General features: G+C 29.7%; 1 protein-coding gene across 1 annotated transcript in view; it reads left to right on the forward strand.

The window, feature by feature from the left end:
- The first annotated feature begins 2,711 nt into the window (after positions 1 to 2,711).
- LOC129916396 (neurotrimin) overlaps positions 2,712 to 27,249 on the forward strand; it is a 92,421-nt gene continuing 67,883 nt past the window's right edge. The window contains exons 1-3 of the mRNA XM_055996300.1: positions 2,712 to 3,360; positions 12,970 to 13,239; positions 22,085 to 22,182. Coding sequence (XP_055852275.1) covers positions 13,089 to 13,239; positions 22,085 to 22,182 — 249 coding nt within the window. The 5' untranslated portion in view covers positions 2,712 to 3,360; positions 12,970 to 13,088. The remainder of the gene's footprint in view (positions 3,361 to 12,969; positions 13,240 to 22,084; positions 22,183 to 27,249) is intronic.

Raw genomic sequence — 27,249 nt, forward strand, 5'->3', positions numbered from 1 at the left:
AAACACGTTAATGAGTATTAATTTTTTGTGCTTTTTATTAAAGCCCAGTTTATTTTCATAAAAAAAATAAGTTTTATTTCATAAAAAAGGCTACTGAAATTAATTAAAAAAAATAAACAAACTGAGTGAATTAAAAAAAAAAATAATTTTTAAATACAAAATTTATTTAAATGAATTAAAACTTTTTCTGAGCTTTATTTATTTGTTCTTTTCTTAACCACAATAGCTCAGAAAAAGTTTTAATTCATTTAAATTAATTTTTTATTTAAAAATTATTTTTTTTTTTAATTCACTCAGTTTGTTTATTTTTTTTTAATTACTTTCAGTAGCCTTTTTTATGAAATAAAACTTTTTTTTTTTATAAAAATAAACTGGACTTTAATAAAAAGCACAAAAAATTAATACTCATTAACGTGTTTTTTTGACTTAAATGATATGAAAGTGTAAAAAACAACTTAAAAAACGAAGAAAATTGTGTTTGATGCAAAATTGTGGAGAAACGGTTGTCCGCAGAAAAAAAAGTTTTGAGACAAACTAAAACTGTAATAAATTCTTGATTAGTTGTAAAAAAAATTTTTCAAATCAAACGTAGTTTGGCAAAGATAAAGCTAGATAAGGGAAAAGAGAACAAAAATCATAAAAACCGTGGTAACTCGAAAACGGGACGAAAACGAGAAAATTACCTCTTAAGTTTTTCGACTTAAAATGACCTCAGGAATCCATGGTTTTCGTTTGGGGCGGTGACTGTGGGACACCCTGTATATACCTACGAAATAATGGTATTTTTTGAAGGAGGGGCAAATTTTAGGATATGCACTAAAGAAGCTTCTTGTTCATCTTTGGGATAAGTGGTAATAGGCTAATTTTTTCATTTTAATCTTTGTTTGGATATTCTTTAACTACCCTCAAAAATATAAAAAAATCTCATGTCCGCAAGTCCTAATTTTCCTGGTTTGAAGATAAGGTGCAGATTTTAAAAAATTGAAAAACAACACTTCAGATATTTGTGTCAGATCAACATGAATAAGGTGCATTACTTTTCAGGGATGTTCAGGTTGACTTATTGTGAGTTTTTTTGGAATAAGTGTTAAAAAATACCCTTAAATCATGTCGCTTATGTTGGTATACATATACAAATTTAAACTTTTCTTGCTAATTTTTTTAAGTCTGCACCTAACTTAGTTTAACCTCCAAAATTAGGACTTGCGGACATGAGATTTTTTTAGATTTTTGAGGGTAGTTAAAGAATATCCAAACAAAGATTAAAAAGAAAAAATTAGCCTATTACCACTTATCCCTAAGATGAACAAGAAGCTTCTTTAGTGCATATCCTAAAATTTGCCCCTCCTTCAAAAAATACCATTATTTCGTAGGTATATATATTTTTTGTAATGGATTGTTTTGATTTTTAATAATGATGGATTCTAAAATCTTCATGCAAAATTTGGTTCATCTACCATAACTTTTAAGGGTTTTTCGGCAGTAAGTTTGCAACTGTTATAATAATATGAGTTGACAGATGAAAAACAGGTATAACTTTTTCCAGAGACGTCAGATTGTCTTGATTTTAGATTTTTTGGAATCAGCATTAAAAAATACCTTGAAATCATGTATCATATGTGTATATAATACCATAGCCTATTTTTGCTAATTTTGAAAATCTCCATTTCGCGATTTGACCTTGAAACCGCGACAAGCGGACATGAGATTTTTCTAGACTTTTGAGATATGTTATAGAATGGCAAAAGGAAGATATTGAGCAAAAAAAATTTCTACTAACATTCATTCCGAGGTTAAACCCTTATTTGACTGGATTATGAATTTTTCAATAAAAGTAAAAAAAAATTAAATACCTAATACCTATTGAAATTCTTAAAATGTTTTTTAATACAGTCAAAAAAGGTGAAATAAGGGGTAAATCTCGGAATGAATGCTAATAGAAATTTTTTTTGCTCAATACTTTCGTTTTGGCATTCTATAACATACCTCAAAAGTCTAGAAAAATCTCATGTCCGCAAGTCGCGATTTTCAAGGTCAAAGCGCGAAATGGAGATTTTCAAAATTAACAAAAATAGATGATGGCATTATGTACACATATGATACATGATATCAAGGTATTTTTTAGTTCTGATTCCAAAAAATCTAAAATCAAGGCAATCTGACGTCTCTGAAAAAAGTTATACCTGTTTTTCATCTGTCAACCCATATTATTATAACAGTTGCTAACTTACTACCGAAAAACCCTTAAAAGTTATGGTAGAGAACCCTTATTTGACTGGATTATTAAAATTATCTGACAAACGCAATAATCAAAGTTATACTTTTATATAACTCATCGAGTTCGAACATTTTTTTCATATGCATGATATCCATATCCATATCTAAGTTTTTATTCTTAATGTAAGTAACAGTCACCAATATTCTACAACAAAAACTGCAGCCAAATCTGTTAAACTTACTTACGTTAAAGATTTAACCATCTGCAAACTGTTAACATAACATAAATTTAACATTTCTGCAAATTCACCCTTATCCACATTCGAGGACTCTGCTCTCTCTATCTCTCGCTCTCTGACGGACGTCTGCAAACATGAAACTCCCCCAATTTCTAAAACCACATTCCCCCACATTATGTTCATTGGATCCCGTTGGCTCCTTGCCTTAATATTATTTAACAGATTTTCGAAATCACAGCAAACGACATGGTACCATGGTGGTGTGAACAAACCGCGCTACACGATTCAGTTCACCGACGATGGTTGTTGCGCTCGGTTGTGCTTTCCTCTTGAACATGTGAGTTCATATTTCAAGTATTTATGCACGTTACCTTTACATACTCTTTGATTCGATTAATTTATTTCACCTGCATCAAAGTGTCGTAGAGTACAAAATATTACACATACACCAGAGTGACCATTGGCATTGTATTGCCTTATAAATGTCGTGTTACGTGCGTGTTACAAAAAAAAAAAATAACTAACGCTGAACGTAAATTGAATAAAGTGCTCGGTCGGAGTTGAGTGGCTTGCTTAGAGTTTGCATATCTTAATTATTGATAAGGATCGTTTTCCTGTCTAACGTTGGTTTATTGAAAAGCGAATACCGGCTAAGCGTAATCCTGCTCCACACCATCGTCCTTTTGGTCAAAAGGAGTGCGGAATGTTTTGTTCGATTCAAAACAACCCAACAACACAAGAAAAGTGAAAAGAAAATCCGAAGAAGAAGAAAGTACGAATAAAAAAGTGAAACAATAGAGTGTTAATCGAGTGAATAGAATCAAAAGAATCCATAAACACCTGCATTCTGACCTTACAGGATATTTCTTTGTTTTTTTTTTTTAAGGAAATAAAAAATGTTGTGGTTAGTCCTCTTTCTGTGGCAACTTGAAATTTTACATAGCTAGACGACTACATCAAGGATTTAAAAGGTTATTTGGCAAGGCACTATGTAGAGTGGGTCATTGAAATCGTATAGGTGCTTACTTAGTCCCTTTTTAGCATATCGTTGAAAAATATTTTGATGGTGGACGTTGGTATTTTAAAAATATTTTTTTGCAAAAAACATGAAAGGACACAAAAATTATTATGACGATAATGTTATTCAAAACAAATGACATTTGAATGTAGCACACAATGGTATTAAATGGTATTATTGACAATGGGTTTCGATATCAGTTTTATTTAATTTATTCTAATAAGAGGGTAATACATATTTTAGAAAATGGGTTCTGAATAAAACATTTTGATTGGAAATTTTGAATTAAATTAAATGATATAGTTACCTATAGACAGGGCTTTTTGGTGCAGGTCCGCGTAAATAATAATGAATATAAAGTGTTTAAACTTATAAATATAATGTAATAATTGAGTTTTTATTTGTTTTGTTAAGCCTCAGGTAGTTGTTGTAAATGAATATTAAATTTATATAGGTACTTTCAAAAATGACCTGGTATAATTTCAGCTATACCTAATAACATTTGTATTAGGTATGTTATACAACAAGTTTTATAAAATACGGGAATGAATTTTACTGAATTAGACGTGCTATAAATCTATGAAGAATAATTTGAAGAATTTTGAGCAGTTTGAACCTACGGTACACTGAAATAAGTTATACAACATTGGCTGATTTGGTTTAGATGATTTATTTTGAAACCATTTTTTAAATAAATCGAATCAATTTTTAACTTCTAATACGATCACATACCTTAATGACCAAAATTATTTTTTTTTTCTTGATTTTCATTTGAAACCTTAAATTAAATTGAGCTGATGAGAAGTAGCACTTTTAGATTTTTGAATTGATGTTTTTTTTTTGTTTGATTTTTTTTTTTGATAGGTTTCTAAAATCTTAACTATGAATTATATCGATCTGCATTAGAATCGTGATAGAAACTCATAGGAAAGAAATCATCCGAATATTAAGATCTACAACTTTGCTTCAAAGTTTTTTTTGGGAAAACTTACCGTTTTCGAGAAAAAAAATTATTTTTCATGGTAAACCCCAGCTCTCCATCAAAATTGTGCCTTCCGGAAATTTTTGTTAGGTATATTTGAAATGTCTTTTTTGACCGGACTATATAAAGAACAAATTATATTCAAACCATCATTATCATTTTATATGGATTCAAATTAAAGAAAAAGCTAAGAAAAATATACACATTATTACTTTTTTAAACGAATTCTTTCCTTGTTTCTACTGATATTTTAACGAATTCACATTTTCATTCGTTAACAAATTTTGGAGTGCTTACAGGAGCAAGCATTAATGTACTTGCGATCAAATCGTGCATTTTATTCAACTGAAACATGGAAATACCTAAATTTTTCACATCACGTCCCATCATTTTCAAAACTGACAATTTTCGATTTTTAAATTTCAGTTATAATATAAAATCGGCAGTATGATAGATTTTCATAGTCCTATTCTTTTATTCTTTATCAAAAGATCTGAAGGCGCAGGCATGGTAGATAGTTCTCGTAATTGGGGTTAGCTCCAAACATGATTTTCACCTTCTTATCTAGTGTGGAGCGCATTCGCATTAATCAAGCGATTGTAAGTCGCGCCAGTAACCGATTTTAAGCGACAAATGGAGTGTTATATGCACAGGCACACTAACCAAAGTTATCATACAAAATATCACTACAAAATTGTAAACATAAGCCTTTTTTGTCACTTGAAAAACAAAATTCTATCCTTTATAAGATATTTTAGGAGAGTTTCATCACTTTTTTAATTTGATTTTTTGCTTAAAAGATATTTTCAGATGTTTTTTCTAGATTTATGTAATTTAATTTCGTTTTTTATTTTGACTTTGACAGTTCGATGATTTTGCTAGCAAATGTGCCTCATTCACAATATTCTAAAACGACGAGAGCGATACGTTTTTCACAAAGACTTTGATTTAAAAAAAAAATGTTTTAAAATCGTAAAGCATTTCACAATGCTGCGTTATTGAATAAATTTTTTTTTTTTAAATCGTGCGTCTTTTTTTATAAATTTTTGAAATTTCACGCAACGAAAATCGGAATATTTTGTTTTGTTTCATATACATATTTTCATTGTTTGGAATTTTTTAAAATCGTCAAGAAAAATCTCGGAACGCTCTCGTCTCGTCACCGTCGTATCGCAATATTGTGAATCAGTGTAATAAAATTCACTTAAAGGCTTGACCACACCGGAAAGGTATGCGGTAGTGGTACGTGCAATTGTATGAACAAAAGTCAACACCTCAACGTTGACAAAACGCTTCGAAAAGAGATAATCAAAATTTGAGGTGTTTCCGCCCGGTACCCTAAGATTGTCATTTTTTAACTTAAGTTACACCACTACTAGTTTATATAGTATTTATTTTTTGTGAAATATTGTTACTTAATCCAAAATATTGTGGTATTTTAAATGTCAATTGATCGACATAGCTTTGAAATCACTCTTATCATGGCGGCGCATGAACACAAGTCTTAAGTTTTTTTTCGGGACTAATGTCCCAATTTACTGGGTCATAAGTCCCGAATCGAATTCGGGAATTACGTCCCACTTTACTGAGGCAGAAGTCCTGAATTTTTTAGTCGATAAATCCCGAATAAAATAAAAACTATTTTATGTAATTTTTTTTAATTTTCAACATTTGGCTTTATTTCTCTTTCACGAAAAGAAATAACTAAAACCAATTTATTTTGGGAAAAAAACCAACCATGCCCGTTTCGCTTTATTAAAGCGAAATAAGACTAAGATGGTTTTTATATTATTCCAACTTTTCAAAGAATAGGTAAGTTTTATTTAAAATGTGTCTTATTTCAGTTTGCCAACTAGTAAAAAAAAAACAATTCAAACTTCAAAGAGAATATTTTGCCGGTTTAATGTTTGTTCCAAAGTTATGTGCTTGCGTTATAACTCGGGAAACGCTAAGCGGAAAAAAATTTCTCACATGCGAATCTCTTTAGATGGCACAACCCAAACACGAAGCGGATTTTAATTTTTAAAATAATTTTGGGCTAGTGAAATACAATGCAGAATTATTTTAAGACAAATTAATCAAACGAAGTATAAACCATTAAATATAAAGGAATTAAATATAGCTTGATTATTTTTCTTTTTAAAAAATAATATCTGTTATTATTTGTTCTCTTTAATTCAACTTCTATGTTGAAATTATTTTTCTATTATATTATATCTGTTTAATGAAAATTTATTTTATAGTTTATCTTAACTTGTGTTACTCTTTTTGACGAGTTTAATTTGCTAAGTACTATTATAAAAATGTTTCTTTTGTACTACCATATGATTTTTAGAATGTAATAAATGAAAATAAATAATAAATTTGCAGTAGGTGGCCACATGATTATGACCGATGAAAATTTTTGCAAATTTGCTACCCTTAACTAATTAATTTTTTTTTTTCTGTACATTAATTATTATAACAGCTTTGTAATATAACGCTAAGAGTGCCACAGTCAAAACTGAAATAAAAGTAACAGAATTTTTCATTTAGTATACTTTTTAGTACAGGCAGTCATTACTATTTATCATAACGAGTTTGGGAATCGCTTTTTATTTATTGTGGAGTGATAAAATGATAAATTGCTGTGAAAACTGAAATGATATTTTATTTATCACTTCACAGCTTCACAGATCGGCTATTGACCCTCTGGACTGTCCGAAATGTGAAACGAATTTTTTAGTATTTTTAATGGAATAATCATAACGTCATCATTACCACATCAGTCAATTTAATTATGGATGAAGAAACAGGCCCAAATTACACTTTCTTTAATTCTTTGACATAGGCTAACATCTTTTTAATTTTAGTTCAATTTGACAATCTAAAACGAGTATACTCCATAAATCTAGCAAAATTACTTGATTGTGAGCGTTACGATTTTAAATTGAAATTTTAAATGGATGCGAACACGCCAATACCAATAGCTTCGCATCTGTGTGTGCTATATTATTATGCATGTGCATATATGTATACCTATTTTTCTCATGTGAATTGGGTTAAATATTACCTCTGTTAAATTTTTAACACTATTGAGGTGAATAAAAAAAATTTCAGCTGTCAAAAATTCAATGGGCTCTTTAGCTGTGTGAATTGGGATAAATTTTAGACTTGGCTAAATTATTCGTTTAAGAGTTAAAACTTTTATATAGGTATGTATATCTTTTGTTCTGTGAATTTTATTTTTGATTCTCATGCATTTCCAAATGTTTTCCTTTTCATCATCAATAAAGTGAAATATATATCAAAGAATATTATTTTTTCCTAGATAAGCACTCAACAAATAAAACACATTTTTTTCTCAATTTTTATTTTCAGTTTTTGATAAAAAAAAAAAATGCTAAAACTACTACTGTATTAAAATTTAACCGGGTCCCAGAAGAACACATTATATTTTTGACAGCTGAAAATGTTTGTATTCACCTCAATAGTGTTAAAATTTAGCAGAGGTTAAATATTTAGGTAACTAAAGTCACACATGGCCTTAATACATTTCTATATCTCAATTCTGAGCAATTCATATTAATTTTCAATGAAACGATTGAAAGTTAAATTCAATTAGCACAATTTCATGGGTTTAAAAACTTTTTGTTAATTTTTTCTACAACTTTTTTTTTCATCAATAAAGAGCCAATTTAAGTAAGCTTTAAATAAACTCGAAGCATAACGAGTACCTTATAAGGATCCATCATCCATCACATAAAATTTTTGACAAAAAAAAAAAAAAAACAAAGAAACGTATCATCAGACTCATCTCCAAATTTTCTTTTTTGTTTTTGTTTAACTTTACATTACTGAAAGTAAAATGTAGACAAATGTTTAAGTATTTATGTTTGTCCTTCTACAAGGATAATAAATAAAGAAATTATACGTTCTCATTCGGTTATCATTATGAGAGTTCAAAAAACTGTCTGACCGAGACCGAGAATAGGTACAAGATTTTTTTTTAAGGTTTTTCCTCTCAAAGGGACCGCAATAGAGAAAAATATCCTCACATAAAAGCATGAAAATATTTTCCAAACTCTTATATCCTTCGTGTAACTTTTTTAAAAAGAATCATCATCAACATCGCAAGCCCTGGAAAGCTGCATTCTACAAATATATTAGGTATATAAGTTCATTCGGGTGGATGGGAAAGTTGAATGAAAAAAAGGGATAAAACGCTACATAGTAGTAAATGGATGCATTAATGGTGATTATTTGAACAGGAGATGTAGGTTTATTTACAAACAAGTCAATTAGGAAAATTAAAGGCAAAGTTGCAGTTTGTTAGGTGGACTTTCTAATGTTGGGTGGTTTTATGTTCAAAGAATAAAATTAATGTAGAATTAATAAAATGCATTAAAAGATTACATTGCTTTGATGTGCAAAAACGGATTTTGTTTATAAAATAACATTTAATGTTTTTGGTAAAATGATATTTTTCTGTTGAGAAAATTTCAATTTCTCGTTAATTGGTATACTTACGCAGGCCAATGAACATTTTTGAGTTCTTTAAATTAAGTGGGCGCCGCGGCGTGGTCACTAGAACAGGAATTCTTGTCATTGAAATTGAAACCACAAAGCTAAACAATTTTATAAAATATTTAAGAAAATTTATTATATCATTAAGTCACTTTAGATATTGATCAATGATGTATGTATTTGTTAAGTAGAAGTTAATTTACCAATGAATGAATGAATAAATAAATTTTATTGAGGCTCATGTAAATAACAAAAAACAAAGTGTTTTTTTTTTACAAAAATTAACAAAGTTAATAAAATTACCTGCTTAGAATTGGTTTGGTATAATATTTTAGTATAATATTCAGGAGATAAAACATGAATAGATATTGAGTTCAAATAACATATACCTAACATAAATTAAAAAGATAAGTGTTTGCTTGATATTAACACATAAGTATTTTACATTTGTAGAAATGTATAATTAAAGCTAGGGAACAATTAACAAAAAAAAAAACAAATTGTTTTTGAAAAAAAAAGAATAATTTTTTGTATAAATAACATTACTTTTGTTTGCATTTATAAGTCTAGATAGTTATACCTAAATTGTTACAATTTAAGTATGTAGTTTAAGATAAAGATTTGTTTTTAATTTACGTTGTACATACCAAATAAAAGACTCCTAAAATGCAGTTAAATAAAATTGTCAAGAATAGAAGTTATGATACATAGATTCAACCTCTATAACATTCAGAGCTTGCTTTTTAATAGAACTCTGGGAGGTGAGAGGGGTTATCATATTCTGTTTCAAGAATTTCCCAAGATCTTTGATTTAAAATGCTTACCGGCGGGCGATATGTAATATCTGTCTTGAATAGCAAAATTGATACTGTGGTCACGTACTTTTTTAAAAGGGGGTTGTCATGTAATTCAAGCCCAGATAATCTTTTTTTTGGCAAGGTTTAAAAGATGTGACAGTAAGGGTACTATTTTTGATTCTCTATACAATGTTGCATTATGATGCCACTTGCCACACGGACGTCTAGATTTAGAGATGCATTTTCTAATTATTACCCTTTCAAAACATTGAGGGTCTTTTACCATCACCGAAGCAGTTATATGACACCTGGCTAAATTTACAAAATAGATAGAAAGATAGATCAGCTGATTTTTATGTTAAATGCTTTTTATGAGAGCTGAAGCTTTTTATGTAAAAATCCTTCAAAGAAACGTTAAAAATAGTTTTTAAAATGTAAAAGAAAAATTAAATGGATTCGACCTCTAAATGAAATAATGCCGTTTAATTTCCTGTGTACTTCGTCGAGTTTGTCGGCTAAAATTAAACATTGCCAACATAAATGGTTCGACGCTGCACCTACACATTTTCAAATTTTTGAATCGTAACTAATTTGTATTTGCAATGTGACTTACCTAACTTTTTTCAAACTAAGTACCTATGCAGTTTTGTTTTTATTTAGACTACCAAGCTAATCCTTAACAGAGAACCTGCTTTTAGCCTAGCTTGCAGCTTCTCTTACTTACTTTCAACAGTGATTTAGTTTGATGCTTACCCACTCTACCCAAGGAAAGCCAAATGGTTTTTAAGTGGTGCCGTTTTTTAAATGTGGGTGTTTTTTTAAAACTGAAACAACTCTTATTTACTTATGGGTTTTGCTGTAACTACGAGCCAAAAATTTAAAGCACTGTCCTGAAAAATTGCAGACTGACTAATGACGTTTTTTCTTCTTGTCAAAAATTTTATTATATGTACCTACTTAGTAAACAATTCACTGCCATTAATAATTATGTTATTACATAATATTATTTTAAAATAGAACTCCTTTTTGCATAAATGATCAAATTCTTTTGGGTTTCTCATTCTTTATTGAATGTAAAGAAAAGATAGAGTCATACCACTTGTTTTGCCGCAGGGAAAATTTGGTACATTTTTATTCATTCTTTTTATAATTGATGTCACATCTTGTAAACGGTTAAGTGAGGCTATTTGAAGTTGGCAGCTGGTTCGATTGCCCAAAGTTTGTCCAGAGCCGAAGATTTTTTCATTAGCCCACCCTTAGTTCTAATATTATAATAGAATTATTTTTTTCACATCACAAATCACAAAAATATTGTATTGTTGATTTTGCACTGTGGTTCGTTTGCCCAACGTTGGCCCCGGATAGCCCAACATTTTTTTCATTATTCCACCATTTTTCCAAAATATAATTTTTTTAACATATCAGAAACCGAAAAAAGTATGATTTTTTTTCCTGTGAAAAATCGTTAGTTTAAAACCGTGGTTTGTTTGCCCGTGGTTTGGGCCCAGGGTAGCCCAATTTCTATTTTCGCTATCCTACCCTTAATTTAAGAATTATAGAAACATTAATTTTTCATTCAACTAAAAAAAAAAATAGTACGCATACGCCACAGTGACCTTTTTAATTTATAATTTAGAAAAAATAAATACACTGGTGTGGGCACTGCAACTCAAATGTTATTTGACTATGAATTCTTACTTGGTTGAATGTACTCCATATTACATTCCTGTTAAGAAACTTAAGTTGATTTTCTATTCCACCTTAAAAGCCACAAAATACAAATATTTTTTTCAAATATAAAAATCATTGATTTTTTTTGTTTGCCATAAATATGAGCACCTAGAAAAGCTACATACTTAGTATAATTTATCCAAACTTTTTTCAACTATAAAATGAAAATGGTGTGTGCGATGATTTCCGTTTGCAGTGCAAAAATTTTACTTTTTACACCTTTCTCAACTAACCATGGTTATTATAACAAATTCCATCACATTTTTTTCGTTAGACTAACCTTAGTTCAAAAATTATGACAAAAAACATTTTTCAAATTACCAACCTCTTTTTTTCAGTGTAAAAATTGTACTTTTTCTCAATTAACCATGTTAATTCCAACAAATTACATCACTTTTTTTCGTTAACCGACCCTTAATTCAAAAAGTAGAATAAAAAACTTTTTTTAACAAATTGTACCAACGTCTTAAAAATCAAAATGCGTCAATGAATGATTCTTACACTTGAAAAAATATTTGCATTTGTGGTTTTTAACGTTGTATTGTATTTTTGGTGGTGGAAAAAAATGATTCCGTCATAATTTTAGAACTAATGGTGGTCTAGCGAAAAAGAATCTTGTTCTATCCTGGGCTAACCTTGGGCAATCGAACCAGGCAGGTATAAAAAAAAATTGCATTTGCGGGTGCCAACTTCACATAGCCGTCAAGTGAGCGATGTAAATAAGGCACCGTCTATAAATCGAAATTATGTAGATTGTAGATATGTAGGTAATTTCAATGGTCGAATTAATAAATGTTCAACCTTTTTTAAATCTAAGATGATTTCATAAAATAACAATACATATATGTACCACTTTTTCGTAATTAGTATTGAAACGTTATACTGCATATTCTGACAGCTAAAGCCTCTTAGTCACATCCGTTTTTCAAAACACACATATAATGTTTTGAATTAAGGAAAGTATTGACTAAATGAGTTTTAATAATGTTCAAAATGTTCTACTAAAAAAAACAGGAGGGGGCACAACAATAAATCTCTGAATTTAAAAGTATTCGCTAGAACAATAAAAAAAGAACACAAGCCCTCGTTCTACAAGGAATGGTCTAGTTAAGCATTGCGTGCTTGAGAATACTAAAGGTTCTGTAAATTAAATGAGAACTAAACGATATATATTTTTTTATAGTATGGTTTTGCTCTATTTTAATATAGAATCCACTTGACCATAAGACAAAAAAAAAATAAAAAAAAAAAAAACAAAATACATAACAATTTGCGAACACCGCAGCTATAACAATCCGTACAGTTTTGTGTGTCCTTGTTGATTACCTTTAAAGTATAGATGTGTGTAGTACGTACAATATGTGAAATTTCATGTGGCTACAATGAAAATAATATGAGCTGCTCTTGCAAAATTTTCAAAGAGCTTGAAACTTCAATAATTCAAAAGGATATTAATATTAAAATAGAATTGTTTTGTAGATCCTGTTGCAGCTAGAACAGTTAGTTGAAGGATGTATGCAATTTCCTGCTGACACAGAATTAAATAAGGATAAACTAAGTGGAGTCGTTGGCGTGGCTTGAATGAGTTCATTGAGAACATGTATAATTTTAACAAACAGGCGAACATGGTTAATATATTTAAAAACTATACAGATGTGCATATCCAGTCTTGGTTACTGATTATATTGATAGTGTTGTGCCATAACAATAACAATTATTCACGAATGGAAACGGCTGCTGAAGTATTGGGTAAGTTTTTGTTTTATCAATTATTAAAAATTAATTACCATAGGTACATTTAAAACTCTTTTACTTTTGTTTTATATACTTTACTCGCCGCGATTTGACTTTTTATACCTAGATTTGTTGTTGTGGATATACTTTTTTTCCAATTGGTTCAGTTATTTGTGAGAGAATCTATGCACAATTAAATTCTTTTAGGCTCCGGGACTTTATAATAATTTTCTTAAGATTAATTTAATAAAAGTTGTCAATGAAAGCGTTCAAAAAGTTTTTGTGGAATACCAAGCTATTGATGACGCAGAAAAAGGATGATGCATTGAGAGTGATTTGTTTCATAAAATAAATTTTTATGAAATTATAAAAGACGTCGCGTCGCTTCAAAGAAATCAAGAAAATAATATTTCACAAAATAAAACCTATAATCCTGAACAAACATCCTGACGAAACATTGTTTTCATTTTTCAATGCTATATATTAAACATTAAAGAAAATATAAATAAAAAATATAAATAAGGGAAACCATTTACTAAGCTAATCCTGGGTGTACTGTTTGCAATTAAGGAATTAAAAGTAATTGTTTAGAACTAAAATCCAAGAGAATTTGACAACAATCACAAGTTATGGCCTAAGATTGTGAAGTTTAGTTAAAATGTCCCTTTTCGGTTCAGTATTAAAAATCGTCCATAGCATGTGCCAAGCCAACCCGAGATTCAACTAAGCTTAACCCGAGCTTGTCTTGAGCGTTGAGCATGTCTCGAATTTATAACGAGTAGATACGAAAATGTTCCCCCTCGTGTGCCGAGAATCTCTTAAGCTTGTCCCGAGCATTTCCCGACCGTATCTCGGGCTTGTTCCGACAATGTCACGACCAGAGAACCAAACGAGTCGAGTATTGTTTACGAACATCGAGTACTTACTCGAAAAAAACGATCTCGAACAAACAGAATCAACACAACTCAAATATGTTCGAACTTTCCTGTTTAGGAGTATGATGACTCGTAAGTAATCCTACATTTCAAACGAGTTCAAACGATCATTTTTCTGTTCGAGTAGAATCGAGTAAAATGATCGTGAACAAAATGTTTATGATCAATGTGATCGAAATTACTCGAACTGGAAAGGAAATGTTCATAGTGTTCGAGGGTGGTTTTTCTTGTAGCATAAATAAAAGAGAATCAGTTTGGTACACAAAAGAAATTACATTTGTTTTATTTAAATTAATTAATTTGACAAGATGATGAAATAAAGAAAAACATATTAGAATAAAATAAAATTAAATTAAATACAGAAAAAAAAGAAAATTAAATAAAACTTAATGCTAGATACAAAAATTGAATAAATTAATTTAAGTTAAAAATTATGACACTTGTATTTATGAAAAAAAAAAAAAAAATATTTAAATTGGATTTATCTTTAAGTTTGAATTCGCAATCATCAAATTATTTACAGTTTCTGGGTTCAACCTCGATCGTTTTTCTGTAATTATATTTCCAGCCTGTGAAAATGCTCGTTCTGATGCTGCTGATGTTGCGGGAATACAATTCAAGATTTTATGTGATTTCACACCACCATTGAAGAATATCCACAGGGCCTTTCGAATTAAACTGAATGTATCTTTCTATTTCAATATCAATAGAGTTCACGCTCGTTGTTGTATTTTCATTTATAAAATCCAAGAAAATATAACTGGCCCTGGAACTAGTTGTTGGTTGTTCGTCCAAAATATCTTCAGATGCCGCAGCAGTAGCAGGAACTATTGACTTTATGTAATCATATATTTCAGTCTTTTCTTTTTTTCTTCTTTTGAAGCTTATAAGATAAAATATTTTTTAGATATTGCTTTATCGAAATAGTACACCATATTTTTAATAAAAGACACCAATAGTTTTTAATTGGCAGTTAAAGTTGAAAGTTCGGATTTTTTTGAAAACAAGCTATTTTTTGTAAAAACTACGAAATTCAGAAAAAATATTTTTCCTGCATAAACTAACGGGGTTTTATTTTTGGGTTTTAGGAATGCACCTAAAAATAAATATTAGATAGTTTTTTGCCTAAATTTTTGCATTTATCTACAAAATTAAATTATTTAAACTTAGTTTTTTACTCCTTAAATTTCGAAATAACTAATAATACAGTAAAATAAGGAGAAAAAAGGGGTAAATCTCGGAATGAATGTTAGTAGAAATTTTTTTTGCTCAATATCTTCCTTTTGCCATTCTATAACATATCTCAAAAGTCTAGAAAAATCTCATGTCCGCTTGTCGCGATTTCAAGGTCAAATCGCGAAATGGAGATTTTCAAAATTAGCAAAAATAGGCTATGGTATTATATACACATATGATACATGATTTCAAGGCATTTTTTAATGCTGATTCCAAAAAATATAAAATAAAGACAATCTGACTTCTCTGGAAAAAGTTATACCTGTTTTTCATCTGTCACCTCATATTATTATAACAGTTGCAAACTTACTGCCGAAAAACCCTTAAAAGTTATGATAGATGAACCAAATTTTGCATGAAGATTTTAGAATCCATCATTATTAAAAATCAAAACAATCCATTACGAAAAATATATATACCTACGAAATAATGGTATTTTTTGATGGAGGGGCAAATTTTAGGATATGCACTAAAGAAGATTCTTGTTCATCTTAGGAATAAGTGCTAATAGGCTAATTTTTTCCTTTTAATCTTTGTTTGGATATTCTTTAACTACCCTCAAAAATCTAAAAAAATCTCATGTCCGCAAGTCCTAATTTTCTTGGTTTGAAGATAAGTTGCAGATTTAAAAAAATTGAAAAACTACACTTCAGATATTTGTGTCAGATCAACATGAATAAGGTGCATTACTTTTCAGGGATGGTCAGGTTGACTTGTTTGTGAGTTTTGTTGGAATAAGTGTTAAAAAATACCTTTAAATCATGTCGCTTATGTTGGTATACATATAAAAATTTAAACTTTTCTTATTAATTTTTTAAAATCTGCACCTTATTTTCAAACCAAGAAAATTAGGACTTGCGGACATGAGATTTTTTTAGATTTTTGAGGGTAGTTAAAGAATATCCAAACAGAGATTAAAATGAAAAAATTAGCCTATTATCACTTTTTCCTAAGATGAACAAGAATCTTCTTTAGTGCATATCCCAAAATTTGCCGCTCCATCAAAAAATACCATTATTTCTTAGGTATATATATTTTTTGTAATGGATTGTTTTGATTTTTAATAATGATGGATTCTAAAATCTTCATGCTAAATTTGGTTCATCTACCATAACTTTTAAGGGTTTTTCGGCAGTAAGTTTGCAACTGTTATAATAATATGAGTTGACAGATGAAAAACAGGTATAACTTTTTCCAGAGACGTCAGATTGTCTTGATTTTAGATTTTTTGGAATCAGCATTAAAAAATACCTTGAAATCATGTATCATATGTGTATATAATACCATAGCCTATTTTTGCTAATTTTGAAAATCTCCATTTCGCGATTTGACCTTGAAATCGCGACAAGCGCACATGAGATTTTTCTAGACTTTTGAGATATGTTATAGAATGGCAAAAGGAAGATATTGAGCAAAAAAAATTTCTACTAACATTCATTCCGAGGTTAAACCCTTATTTGACTGGATTATAAGTAAATAATGAAAATATTGAATTTTAAAAAAATACGTATTTTATTATAGCCAAAGGCAAGTCGATTGACATTATTAATTTTAAAATTTGCGATGTTGGGTTACAAGGGGTTAAGATTTAAGCTAATACTTTGTTCTTCCATTGTTTTTTTTTATAAAACTATTACTTTTTTAAATGAACTCAGAAGACTACTATTTAAATATTGTTCTCGCAAGAACTTTCCCTTTAATCCTTTCATGCTGATTTGTAATTTCCCCAATATACCTACCCGAAAAAATAGTAATTTGTTTTAAAAACAATCATCCCAAATCACATTATTGCATATTTTTTAGGGATATGTTTCTACTACGCACCTACCTGCACAAATTAACTGGGCATTCCCCACTACCCCATTTGTATTGTTACCTAACGACTAATTACTTTTTTATTTACTCAGTCATTGAAAATCCCTTTCTAAAACCACAATTGTAAACTTAAAATAACCTGCTTTAATTGCATTACCGCAAACAACCAACCCTCAAAACCTAAATAAAAAAAATATGCAACAGGTACCTATAGGACTAGAAATTGGAAGTGGTTGTTTTCATTGTTCAAACTGTTCATGATTTTTCGATCACGTTCGAACACTTCGATCACTACCGATCATTTCGAGTAAGGCCTAGTGTTTATGAACAGTCAATCTGTTTACGAGTAATTTTGTTCGTGGCTATTGAGGATCAAGTATACTCATGAGCAGTGTTGCCGCTGGGAAATTTTGGCTGGTCTCAAAAAAAGCAAAAAAAGGGGTCACGAGAAAAAAATAGTCGCATTTCCAAATTTTTTTGTGTATGAATCAAAATCAAACCAAATCCATATAAATTGAAATCGAAAATATCAATTCAAGTTTTTTTATTTATTTATTGAAACATAACAACTTAAAAAAAAAATATTTTCATTTAATACTAGTGGAATATTTACATTTGTATTATAATAATTTACATATTACATATGTATACTTACCTATGAAAAAAATTAATCGGAAATATATGAAACCCAAAAAATTAATTATTTAATAAAATCTATTTTTAAAACTTAAAAAAAAATCAAATAAAACAAAACAAAAATGTATTTAACCTTTTCAATACTTAATATGTGAACTAATGTCTCTTATTTAACTTATACTAAAATGTATGTCCTATTTTAACAAAAGATTGAAATAAGTATACAAATATGTATATATGCATTCTAGGGTTAAGACCATGACCATTAACATTAGTTGCGCCGTTCTTGTGTTATAAGCGTTTGAAGGTAGCCATAATGAATTTTTTTTCGATTTTTTAAAAATCGAACGTGGAAACTTTTTTATTTTTATTTCTAATTTTTCGAAAAAAACTTTGGTAATTTTATGTATATATTTGTTCAAATATCTTATCAGAATCCATTTAAGACTTTTATATGAAAAAAGCATTGCGTATATCTCGAAATATTGCCATTTCAATGCAATCATGTCAAACAAAATTTCGCTTATTTTTTCGATGAGAGCGTTTTCAAACCCCATTTTCTCCGCTTTTTTGGTTGTTAATATTTTTATATATTTCTGTATAAAGTACCTATAACACAACAAATAAAGTACCTTGGCACTGCTGTTTTTATCGAGAGAAAGTTAAAACTGGATAATTATCTGGATTTTTCAAAAATCTGCTGCTTTTAACACGTAAATTGTTTTGATTTCAAATATATCGATGTCGTTTTTTTGTTCAAAATCTATATAGATAAAGAAAAAAAAACACGCCTAATATAAATTGTTAGTGAATGGTAGATTATCAAAAATGAAATTCACAGAAGAACGTGTTTCCGGAGTAAATTGTTAAGATTTATAAGTGTTTGTAACAGCATTAATTCTTTTGTTTTGGATTTAAAAAAAATTTTAGCCTCGTAAAATTAATCCCAATTCTGACATATGTATAAATTTCACCAAAGATAAATTTGTATTCACATCCATATAAATGTTAAAAATTTACCCGCGGCTAGATATTTAATCTGAAATATGTTTTCACTATTTTTCAAACAACTTAACATTGATTTAAGCCTTGTACCCAGATCGAGCTAAATTTCAGCTCCCATACAAAACGTCTGTAAAAAATGTATGCTCTGCAAGAGTTTTTTTTTATTTTTGAAAATTTTTTATCACTAACGGGTCCCTGTTCTTTAACTTTATCACTGGCGATAAATGTTTTTCAACATCTATATCCAGTAACAGAACATGTGCACATGCCTTAAAAGAAAACGACTAACGAAGTTTTTGACTGACAGCTCGATAAAATACACACGTTCTTATGGGAAGTCCGTCTCCGTCCGATCCGTCGCTTATGGGTCGCTTCCCATAAGAACGTGTGTATTTTATTTTAAAACTTCGACGCAACGGACGCAACGGATTCTATGGGTCGGGCCCTTCATCCCTAGCAACAGCAAATGAAACAGTAAAATAACGGAGAAATTTTCACCTCAGTCGAACACATACAAACACAGACATAATTGCAGAGTTTTGTTAAACGGATACAGAGTGGAGAGTGGTGAAATTACTTACATAACACTGGTTAACAAAATTAAACTTTTTTTTGTTACCGAAACAAAAATATACTTTTCTGAAGGTTTTCGGTGTGATGAACTCGAATCTGAAGTCAAAAAAAATTAAACATTAAAAAAATTAATCCCGTTTTTGAAATATTACCGTTAGAAATTGCAGTACTTCGGACCTTATTCTTTTATATAAGGAAAATTTTTTGAGCATATTTAGTAACGGTTTTCATAAGTACTATATACAGCCTTTTAAAATCTGTTTAAATCTTTCCGATATCTTTTTTACTGCCCGAGATATCCTAAGTTGATTGGTATTTTTATAAATTTTATAACGTCATTATCTTCTATATGATATATGAAGCCAAACCCACTTACTTCAGTTTGAGATATCTCGGGCAATATAAAAGATATTGAAAAGATTTAAACAGGTGTCGAAAGATGGAAAACAGTTCTTATAGAAACCGTTACTAAATATGCTCAAACAATTTTCTTTACACAAAAGAAGAAGGTGCGAAGAATTAAAAAAAAACGTATTTTTGCATTTTCTAACGGTAATATCTCAAAAACGGGAGCTGATTAGTTCTTTCTGACTTCGGATTCGAGTTCAGCACACCAAAAACCTTCAGAGAAGTGTATTTTTGTTTCGGCAACAAAACCCTTGTAAACCAGTGTAATACATTCACGATTCACAACTTAGAAGGAATTGCAAGATTTTCATGCAGAATTAAAAAGTCGAGTTGAATTCTGGAATTGAAACAATATTATTTCAATGGAAATAGATTTTTTTTTCACACATTTTTTCTAGAGATGAGTTGGGGTCAAAAAAGTCGCAAGATTTTTAAAAAAGGGTCAAAATAACCACTTTTTCAAAAGGTCGTCTCATGGTCGCATGGGGCAAAAAAAGGGGTCAAAATGCGACTAAAGTCGCATAACGGCAACACTGCTCATGAGTTCAAACAATTTGTATGGTTTTGTTTGTGAGTATTTTTGTTTATGAGTAAGATGATTTACGAGTATAGAGAGAAAACGATCAAGCACGAACGATCATTTTAAAAAATTGAAATTGTTCGAACAGGTTCGAACATACTCGTTTGGATCTCTGGTCACGACTGAGCATGTTCCGAGTAGGATCCCGAGCATTTTGTTCTTACACTTCAGGAATTTCAGATGTATTGAGCTTAGAGTAAGATATTAAAATTAAATATGTTGATAGTGCTGAAAAAACTCAAATGCAGAGATGTAACAATAATTTTGTTTTAAATGCCTTTGTTTTTCACTACAATTACCAATTAAAAAATAATATTTATTGCAAATCAAAAAAATATTTGTTGCAACTGAAAAAAATTTGCATTAAAAAAATGTTTTTTTAATGAAAATATTTTTCAGTTGCAACAATAAGTTTTTTTAATGTACATTTTTTCAGTTACAAATATTTTTGCATTTTTTCTTTTTCAATTAGTATTATTACAACCCTGCTTTCATGAACTATCCTTAAATTAAAGTTGAAACAAATTTTAAAATAATTATTATCATCAGACCTCAGTTTTGATTGCACTTTAATATACTTGTTTCCAACAATGAGAAAGCGTGTTGGTAAGGCACTCGCCTAGTGACTCAAGAGTTGTGTGGTCGATCCTTATGGCTGCCAATTTTTTCTATTTTTTAAAACAACTTTGATTATAGGATGTTTTATGGTTGGAACCCACTTTAAACAAATGTTGTTCTAGTTTGATTTTAGAATTATCGTCTTCAACGCAAAATCATTTGGAAAAAAATTTAAAAATCAATATAGTTTAGTTGATTAAAAGTTTTTTCCCTGTGTATGATTTATATTCTGCTGCTATAATACCTAGAAAAATAATACTTTTAACCACTTTGGTTTGCATTTTTTGCTGAAATAAGGACTTTTTAAAGGCTATCTTAGTCTTTCTATATTCAAAAGTCAAATCTTTTATTCCATTGAAGGATTGTTAACATTTGTGTGAGACCTCATGCGAAACTATTACTGTGTCAAGATGGGTTCCCCGTCGTTTAGATGTCGTGCTAAACTGTCTGTATTTGCTGGTTTAAAGTTTATTTAAGATTAACAGTATTCTTTGTAAATAGAATATCCTTTTTTTAAGCGTTCGCCTACTAATGTCCATTGCTTCTATACTGAATCAGTTTTGTAATGATTTGTCTGGTTGATGTGTTTAACATTTTTGGACATTTTTTCTTCATCAGAAGCTTTTTTCGTCGAATTCCCCTATGCTCAGCACATTCAGCTTTAACAACTGCCATCGTTCATACGAAACCCGAAAGATTAAATTTTGACCTGTGTTCAAAGTAAGAAGAATCAGTGAACTGAATCATAGTACGATAAACAAACATTCTTGAAACTTAAACAGGTATACAGCACTTTTGTTAACACTTTTCCCATAATAACGGCGGCGATTCTATTTTCCTCCAAGCTGAAACTAAAGTGTCATTAATCCTTAATTATATTATAGGGCATTTTCAAAAAATGGAGCATACCTATAGTTTTATTTCTAACGGATCTTTCGAGCAGCTTGAATGCTTGAAATCGTGTGAACTCTAGACTAGGAATAGTAAAATAAATTTAAAAAAAGTTATGAACATACAAAAGAAAGGTAATTTAATATGCATTTTTTTATTCCAGCTGATCCAAAATTTAGTTCCCCAATATCAAATGTGACGGCATCAGTAGGACGGGAAGCTCTTCTAACATGCGTTGTACAAGATCTTGGCTCTTACAAAGTGAGTAAACTTTTCAAATATTTCTTTTATTAATTTAAAACTGAATAAATTATTACAATACCTTCCTATTTATTTTCTCAACTACAAATACCTGAAATATCTTTAATTATTTTAGAAAACTTTTCGAGTATTAAATTATACCATTAAATTAAAACCTGAAAACAGAATTGTTCTTGAATAAGCCACCAGTATTTCTTCATACATCCCCTAATTATTTTAAATATTCAAATTGAAAATAAATAATGAGGACTCTCTGGGAAAAGTAATTTTGAAAATTCAAGGGGATGTACTGTTATACGTCTTTGCCAGAGTAGACCTCTTTACTTAAACGAGGTAATAATCGCCTGCGTTGTTAAGTTATTGTTGTCATTAGTGACTGAACAATACCAGGTGAGCTGCCCAGGCCATCAAATTCTCTCACGCACTGGTTTAGTAATGCAAAATAACCTTTATACCTCCACCCTGTGCCCCAATTCAAAAGTAGGTGAAATGGCAAGAGAATCGCGCCATATGGCCAGGCAAGTATGAGCCTCCTACCTATATAACAGCAATTATATCGAATGATTCCACAGACCAGGGAGCGCACTTCTTTCGACCGAAATTTGTTTGCATATCAATTCGAATAGGGCAAATGGGCTTCTAGACCAGGACTCTGATGTAAAAGGATTTGTTTTTTTGTTTTATATATTTTTTTGGCAATTAACGAACGCATTAAGGGGATCCGGGCTTAATTGTTACTTGTAGTGGAATTACTTGTCATTTGATTTCTTGAATAATTTCAAGTGGTTGAACCTGTTTTTGTCGACATAATGACGGTTTAATTATTCCTTTTTTCAAGGACACGTCGACGATGAAAACAACTGACGAATAGTGAACAAACTCAAAGAAAGTGATTGTTATTTGAAAGTAAATTCGTTAACATTAGATGGCAATTTGATATGGCATGAGAGAGAAATAATGATAGCATTAGTTTACAATGTAATTTACCCACAGATGAATGATTTTTTTTTTCGAGTAGGTAGTTGAATTTTGGATTATACAGTTATGAATTTAAAAGTAGAATGAATCATGTAGATGAACAAAAATATCAATTTATTCATTCTGCCAGATTAGTTTACCATATTTTGGATTCATTTTAATTTGTTTTTTCTCTGAAATGATAAAGCAAAAGTGTAATAAATAATTAAATACATAGTTAAAAAAACTAAAAATACGCTTTTATCACGCACTAAAAACTGTAAAATAATTTAATTGACTTATTAGAAATCGTTAGATCAAAAAGCGTCAAACGCTTTGTTCAATCTTCATAAAAGAACACGCAACAAAAATGCGCTCTACGCTTTTTGATGTAACCATTTCCAATAAGTCAATTAAATTACACTCGTCAACGAGGTATTTGCCACAAGAACAAAAATATACTTTTCTATATGTTTTTGATGTGCAAAGTTGTGTGTGAGAAAGGTATCATAACAGCTAACTTAAATTTTATTAATTTTTAAAACTTGGTGAAAAAGTGTTGGTTGGTATAAGAATTAAGAATCTATAAAAAGTACAAAACTATCTTGAGTGAAAGGGTGTTTTTTTTTTTCAAAGAAATGATGAAATTCGGAATTAGTACCACAAAAACTGGGAAAAAATTGTCACGCCAATGAAAATTGGTAAAAATGTTTCATTTATAACAGAAACCAAGAACCCAAAAAGTCCATACAAGTTTGTAAGAGCTGTGATCCAGTTTAGGAAAAGGAGGGCCTCCAAAGCGTTATATTCGCAACTGGACTTCAATGTCAGCTAATTTTCTTATCATCATCATCATCATCATCATATAATAAAACGGCGAACATGGTTTTTGTGGTACAAAATACCGGGCCCACAAAAACCGAAGGGGCATAAATTATACGCCGAACGATAGAGAATGACGTCTATAAGTGCAGAATCAATTTTGTTTACCTTTTTTACACGAAATAATGAAATTAACCAAATTAAAATTCGATACAAAATAAAAAAAAAAAAAAACAAAAACAACTGGAATATCTGTTGGAAAATTTCCAATCGACTGGAATGAAATGTCATTCATGACTGAATGAATGAATGAAAGCATTCAGCGAAAATCAAAAAACATTAAGGTGGTTTCACATTGGTGCGTTGTTTTAAGATCGCATGTTAACTATGGTTAACTTTCACTGTTTTAGTTATCTAAGTTTAGAAGTAAGATGTTTGTTTTATTACCATGAATTTTTTTTGTTAAAATCGAATTCTATTCAAGGCTATTATACTAAGGTCCAATCTTTTGTAAACACTTTTGATACCAAAGAAATCTATCTTCGTCCTTTTCTCTCTTGAGAGAAAATAAGAATTTGACAGTTCCTTTACCATTTTACCAAGTTTTCACTTTTAGACGTTTACATTTTTGCATAAAAGGCACTAATATTTTATCGCACACCAAATGCCTCATGACAAAGCGTTTTTCTTATGAGGTTCAGGGAAAACTAACAAAAACGTCTTTTTTGTTGCTTATCTACAATATCCTAAAAAGTGAAAAAAAGGGAAATTTACAAAATTAAACCATACAAAAATGCGTTTGAAAATTTTCACTTCTGTACTTTTTCACTTTTTGAGCCAATGTAGTTAAACCTATAACTACAACGGCCACTGTGAAAGTGAAAATTTTCAAACTCATTTTTTGACAGTTTTTCCAACCACAAAATTAAAAAAAATAATGATGAAGAAAGCCTATTTTTTGGTTTCAAAAACAAGTTTTGTAGTTTTTTCCAAAAATTTTTCAGAAACAAATAGCGCTAAAAAGAAATAAAAAAAATTTAATTTTGTAAATTTCAAATATTTTCACTTTTTAGTCTATTGTTTATTTATTTATTTATTCATCAAACAGAGATATAGTACTCTTTTTAGACTAAAAACTAAAAACTACAATAGTAAAATTTAATTATAAAAATAAATAACAATTATTTATGTAAGAAAAAAAAATTTCATAAAAATAATTAACAAATTATTAAATTACGAATTGATTATGCTTAAAACATATAATTTGAAAGTATCTCTTGAACAACTTCTAAAAATATCGATCCTTAAACATACAGCATTAGTTTCCCTGATGCAACGAGAAATTGGCTCATTTAGGCCATAATTTGTTCTATGAAAATATTCATAAAACAGATTTGTAGTTATGGCTTTAATATAAAAAAAAACGTTATCTTGCGACGCAGTTGGTGTGGTAAAGGCTTAAGAATTGATTTGTTAGATCACAAAATGTCGATTCTCACTTTCAAAGGGATTTTTTGCTTAAAATTTCACTGCCACACATTAGGTACCCACGGATTACCTTTTTTAAGGATACTGTGAAGATCAACACCTGAACGCACCTTTAATAAATGTGAATCTATCTTTAATCTCTTATTAATATCTAAAGGTATTCATTCAAATTTTCCTAGAAAACTGAATGTCAGCTATTACACGAAGCCTCAAGAGGCTTGACTCTTTTTTCGAATTTTCTTTTGATAATCATTCTGTTAGGCGCGTATTATTACACCATGCCTCCTGAGTCAAGGACTCAAATTTGACGTTTCTCTTTTGATTTAAAATTTGTTGTTGTTGTATTGCACCAAGAAGCAAATAGAAATGAGAGGAAATGTTGAAAAAAGAAAAATTGCAAAAAGAAACGTCAAAAAAGAGTCTCGGACTCACGACCCACGACTCTCCGGTCGGATAATATTTTCTTTCATCTTTTTTCTCTTTTGCACTAATTATTTTTAAAAAAAAGTCTCGCCTCTTGAGGCTTCATGTAATAGCCATTGTATATATATTCTTATAGTACTCTCATGCTGTAGAATTTTCTATTTTGCGTCGCCACCGCTGGGATGGCTATTTTTTTTTATGTTTGAACCTTATGCAGAAAATTGAAGTGCAGATCTACCAAAAGATGTCGCTAAAGTATTTTCATGGATTGATAGTACTATAGAAATATACAGGGTGTCCCATAGTCACCGCCCCAAATGAAAACCATGGATTCCTGAGGTCATTTTAAGTCGAAAAACTTAAGAGGTAATTTTCTCGTTTTCGTCCCGTTTTCGAGTTACCACGGTTTTTATGATTTTTGCTCTCTTGTCCTTTAACTGGCCTTATCTTTGCCAAACTACGTTTGATTTGAAAGATTTTTTTTACAACCAATCAAGAATTTACTACAGTTTAAGATTGTCTCGAAACTTTTTTTTCTGCGGACAACCGTTTCGCCACAATTTTGCATCAAACACAATTTTCTTCGTTTTTTAAGTTGTTTTTTACACTTTCATATCATTTTAGTCAAGAAAACAAGTTAATGAGTATTAATTTTTTGTGCTTTTTATTAAAGCCCAGTTTATTTTGATAAAAAAATAAGTTTTATTTCATAAAAAAGGCTACTGAAAGTAATTTAAAAAAAAAATAAACAAACTGAGTGCATTAAAAAAAAATAATTTTTAAATAAAAAATGAATTTATTTGAATTAAAAACTTTTTCTGAGCTATTGTGGTTAAAAAAGAACAAATAGATAAAGCTCAGAAAAAATTTTAATTCATTTAAATTAATTTTGTATTTAAAAATTATTTTTTTTTTAATGCACTCAGTTTGTTTATTTTTTTTTTAAATTACTTTCAGTAGCCTTTTTTATGAAATAAAACTTATTTTTTTATCAAAATAAACTGGGCTTTAATAAAAAGCACAAAAAATTAATACTCATTAACTTGTTTTCTTGACTAAAATGATATGAAAGTGTAAAAAACAACTTAAAAAACGAAGAAAATTGTGTTTGATGCAAAATTGTGGCGAAACGGTTGTCCGCAGAAAAAAAAGTTTCGAGACAATCTTAAACTGTAGTAAATTCTTGATTGGTTGTAAAAAAAATCTTTCAAATCAAACGTAGTTTGGCAAAGATAAAGCCAGTTAAAGGACAAGAGAGCAAAAATCATAAAAACCGTGGTAACTCGAAAACGGGACGAAAACGAGAAAATTACCTCTTAAGTTTTTCGACTTAAAATGACCTCAGGAATCCATGGTTTTCATTTGGGGCGGTGACTA

This window comes from Episyrphus balteatus, chromosome 3, assembly GCF_945859705.1.
Source record: "Episyrphus balteatus chromosome 3, idEpiBalt1.1, whole genome shotgun sequence".
Classification (NCBI taxonomy): domain Eukaryota; kingdom Metazoa; phylum Arthropoda; class Insecta; order Diptera; family Syrphidae; genus Episyrphus; species Episyrphus balteatus.